The sequence below is a fragment of the Monopterus albus genome, unplaced genomic scaffold (genome assembly GCF_001952655.1).
Source record: "Monopterus albus unplaced genomic scaffold, M_albus_1.0 scaffold99.1, whole genome shotgun sequence".
NCBI classification, from domain to species: domain Eukaryota; kingdom Metazoa; phylum Chordata; class Actinopteri; order Synbranchiformes; family Synbranchidae; genus Monopterus; species Monopterus albus.
Window position 1 is genome coordinate 571,900 of NW_018127979.1, and position 4,568 is coordinate 576,467.

The following is a 4,568-nucleotide window of genomic DNA, read 5'->3' on the forward strand; positions in this document are numbered from 1 at the left end:
AAAAAGTGTTTGCCCCCTTACTGATTTCTTATCTTTTTGCATGTTTGTCACACTGTAATGTTTCAGATTGTCAAACAAATTTATATATTAGTCAAAGATAACACAAGTAAACACATCATGCAGTTTTTAAATGAAGGTTTTTATTATTAAGGGAAAACAAAATCCAAAACTATATAGCCCTGTGTGAACAAGTGTTTGCCCCCCTGTCAAAACACTGGTTTATCGCACCTGAGTTCAATTTCTCTAGCCACACCCAGGCCTGATTACTGCCACACCTGTTCGCAATCAAGAAATCACTTAAATAGGACCTGCCTGACAAAGTGAAGTAGACCAAAAGATCCTCAAAAGCTAGACATCATGCCGAGATCCAAAGAAATTCAAAACCAAATGAGAAAGAGAATAATTGAGCTCTATCAGTTTGGAAAAGGTTATAAAGCCATTTCTAAAGCTTTGGGACTGCAGCGAACCACAGTGAGAGCCATTATCCACAAATGGCGAAAACATGGAACAGTGGAGAACCTTCCCAGGAGTGGCCGGCCGACCAAAATTACCCCAAGAGCGCAGCGACAACTCATCCAAGAGGTCACAAAAGACCCCACAACAACATCCAAAGAACTGCAGGCCTCACTTGCCTCAGTTAAGGTGAGTGTTCATGACTCCACCATAAGAAAGAGACTGGGCAAAAATGGTTTGCATGGCAGAGTTCCAAGACGAAAACCACTGCTGAGCAAAAAGAACATAAAGGCTCGTCTCAGTTTTGCCAGAAAACATCTTGATGATCCCCAAGACTTTTGGGATAATACTCTGTGGACAGACGAGACAAAAGTTGAACTTTTTGGAAGGTGTGTGTCCCATTATGTGTGGCGTATATGTAACACCGCATTTCAGAAAAAGAACATCATACCAACAGTAAAATATGGTGGTGGTAGTGTGATGGTCTGGGGCTGTTTTGCTGCTTCAGGCCCTGGAAGACATGCTGTGATAAGTGGAACCATGAATTCTGCTGTGTACCAAAATATCCTGAAGGAGAATGTCCGGCCATCCGTTTGTGACCTCAAGCTGAAGCGAACTTGGGTTCTGCAGCAGGACAATGATCCAAAGCACACCAGCAAGTCCACTTCTGAATGGCTGAAGAAAAACAACATGAAGACTTTGGAGTGGCCTAGTCAAAGTCCTGACCTGAATCCAATTGAGATGCTGTGGCATGACCTTAAAAAGGCAGTTCATGCCCGAAAACCTTCCAATGTGGCTGACTTACAACAATTCTGCCAAGATGAGTGGGCCAAAATTCCTCCACAGCGCTGTGGCAGACTCATGGCAAGTTATCGAAAACGCTTGATTGCAGTTGTTGCTGCTAAGGGTGGCCCAACCAGTTATTAGGTTTAGGGGGCAAACACTTATTCACACAGGGCTTTGTAGTTTTGGATTTTGTTTTCCCTTAATAATAAAAACCTTCATTTAAAAACTGCATGATGTGTTTACTTGTGTTATCTTTGACTAATATATAAATTTGTTTGATGATCTGAAACATTACAGTGTGACAAACATGCAAAAAGATAAGAAATCAGTAAGGGGGCAAACACTTTTTCACACCACTGTATATGTGTGTATATGTGAACCATCTTCTATGGTTCACATATACACACATGCTACTTGAAAAGTGAACTGTGAAGATTTTGTTCTTGCTGGCTTCCTGTTGATTAAACTAGTTCTGCTTTATCTAGCCTAGCACATTTTGATTAGGCCTGCTACAATAGAGACCACTGAATACATTAGCACCAACATGGCACATGCCTCCACTATGATCTCAGATTTCTAGAGCCAGTTATTTTAGTTTAGCCTCAGAAAATATGCCTCCAGTATCACTAGTGAAACAAGGACATGTCTACACTGTTAGGATTGGATTTCAGGAGTTACAGTTGTTTTATTTACTGTTAGTATTATTTTGCTTTTATAATGATAAAGTTTAGTATGACTGTCTGTGTTTCATTAACAGCACCATGTATCAGTATTAACCTGGCTCTTATGCATGCACTATAGTTATAATTTTCAGCTTCGAGTCAACTTGTAGTATTTCTCATCTTCTTGGATAATTGTGCAAGAATAGATTGCATAAAAAAGTGTCGTTCTGGAAACTATAGATAAGATAGTTAATTTATGCTATTTTACAGACGTGAAGTCTGGCGGGCTTGAATTGTTTACTCATGTCTGAAGTATGAGTAAAGGGTTTTTTACAACAGAATCAGGGAAGTAAGTGACACAGCTAACTGCATGTCCACTTTCAGTTGGAGAGAAACGCCTGAAAATAGAAAATAACAACACACACACACACATACTGCCTATATGAACATTCTAGAATATTGACGTGCAACGTACCACCGATGTACAGGGCAGTCCCAGCCTGAGAAGATAAATGTGAATGATTTTTGATTATCGAGGCTCTTGGAGACTTGTCATCTCTCAGAGCCCAGCACTGTAATAACTCTGCATTTAACCAGAAGAAAATAAATCTACGTTAAGCTGATTCCTGTTTCCTGGGTGTTACTTCTTGGGGCCTTCAGATAAAAGAACCGGTTAAAATTAAAAACACCCACTAACAATAAAGTGTTCATGCATTGCATTAACTATAACTGACTCATAATTGTAATTTGTAAACGTGTACTATGGGCAATGCTGCATACAAATACTGCCTCACCCAAACTGTCAGAGAACTACCACAATGACTATTTAGTCTCATATAATGGTAGAAGAGCTTTATTTTTTCACAACTATTGGGAAAAAATAGACAAATGTTAGATCATGTGCAAAACTAATATAAAGCTTGTTAAACAGACTGCAATAATTTTCCAATACTTGTGTCTTTTCCATTACATTTAAATGACAGAATTAATAGAAAACCATGCAAACAGCATAAGAAATTAATTGTCTTCACTTATTGGTTTCATACTTTGCAAGTGTATAGTTTATTTCTAGGAAATGTTTTATAGAAATGTAGAGAAAGTGTTCTTCCTGGCTCATGAGTGATCATATACAAAATTTCACTCGCAAAAAAGTTATTTTTGTACAATGCCTTAGAATAACATGAAGCCAATGTAATAAGGCATAAAACCTAGGGAAACGCAGTAAAATACTGTATGTTGACATTGTCCTCTTAATAACACTCCAGCTCAGTCACTCACCTTTACACAAAAATACACAGAATATCCTCTGTTAAATTGTCTACATCCACTGCCTTTGTTTCTTCTTACATTATGTTTTGTAAAATCTATAGGATCAATATAAAGATCTAGGTTGAGCAGACTCTACAAAGGCTTAGTAACAAGCTCGGCTGCAGGGGACCTGGTCACAATTTTACAAACAAACTGCATGGACATCACATATGAGCGGCCTTTTCAGAAACATGACCAAGAGGAATGACACTGGACTGCACTGCACCAAGAAAGCACAGGGGATATAGAGATGAGTGACAAATGGGGAGGACATAGTGTCAGTAAGGTGTTGGGCCACCATGTGCCACCAAAACAGTTTCAGTGCACCCTGGCACTGATTCTACAAGTCTCTGAACTATACTGGGAGGATGAACACCATTCTTCCAAAAGATATTTCCTCATTTGGCATTTGGATGATGGTGGTGGAGACCCCTATCTACTGTAACACATCGCTCCAAAATCTCCCGTAGATGTTCAAATGGGTTGAGATTTGGTACCTGTGAAGGTCACAGCATATGATTCCCATCATTTTCACACTCAGTGACCCCTCGTGCCCTGTGGATGGAGGCACTGTCATCCTGGAAGAGACCACTCATTTATTCAGGGAAGAAATAAAGATAACTTGTGCTGCCACAATGGTAGCTACTATTATTTGCCCCTTTTCTCAGTATTTTTCAGATGGTTTACTTCAAAGATTCAACCTAACAGTAAACTTTGATCATTCTTTGATCACTAACCAGTGAGACAGTTAAAATGTTTTGCACTGTATGTCCTAAAATGTTCATGCTCCAGCAAAACATTCAAAGCTATGAGCTTAACAGATTAAAATTAATAAAAGACTGTTTGATTTTGTAGTCCTCATCTCTCTATGTGGTATATTAAGTCTCAAAAGCTCAGTAATAACCAAACCTGCATCAATATAGGGCTAAAAAAGGTAAATAATTTATTTATGTTTCCTCTAAACATCCAGATTTCTCACTGCTCATCTTTGCTTTTCTCAAACCCCTTGTCCAGTCCTGTTGCCATGGTGACTACCTCATAACAGTGCTCGGTTCCAGGTTCAGGCGAGTGGCCCACGGGGATGCAGTCATAACCTTTGCCTGCTGAGCTCATGCGCTTACGGTTGCGTGCACCCGGCTGATAGAGCTGCATGGCTGGACGGTCCTGCAGGGAGATGAGAAAGCAGCGACATGGGAGAGACAAGCAACACACAAATACACTTATTTAATAGTCATACTCATGACATAAATACACAAAGTAAAAAACATGATTTCTCTGAGCTGATGATTAATCTTCTGTAAACTGCCACATGTCAACCAACTGCCAATCTATTGACAATGTAATTAATTGTCACCTACA

General features: G+C 39.4%; 1 protein-coding gene across 1 annotated transcript in view; it reads right to left on the bottom strand.

Moving 5' to 3' along the window:
* Nucleotides 1-3,612: 3,612 nt before the first annotated feature.
* upf3a (UPF3A regulator of nonsense mediated mRNA decay) overlaps nucleotides 3,613-4,568 on the bottom strand; it is a 4,125-nt gene continuing 3,169 nt past the window's right edge. Inside the window, exons 10-11 of the mRNA XM_020609271.1 lie at nucleotides 4,245-4,373; nucleotides 3,613-3,787 (exon numbers count right to left, since the gene is read on the bottom strand). Coding sequence (XP_020464927.1) covers nucleotides 3,716-3,787; nucleotides 4,245-4,373 — 201 coding nt within the window. The 3' untranslated portion in view covers nucleotides 3,613-3,715. The remainder of the gene's footprint in view (nucleotides 3,788-4,244; nucleotides 4,374-4,568) is intronic.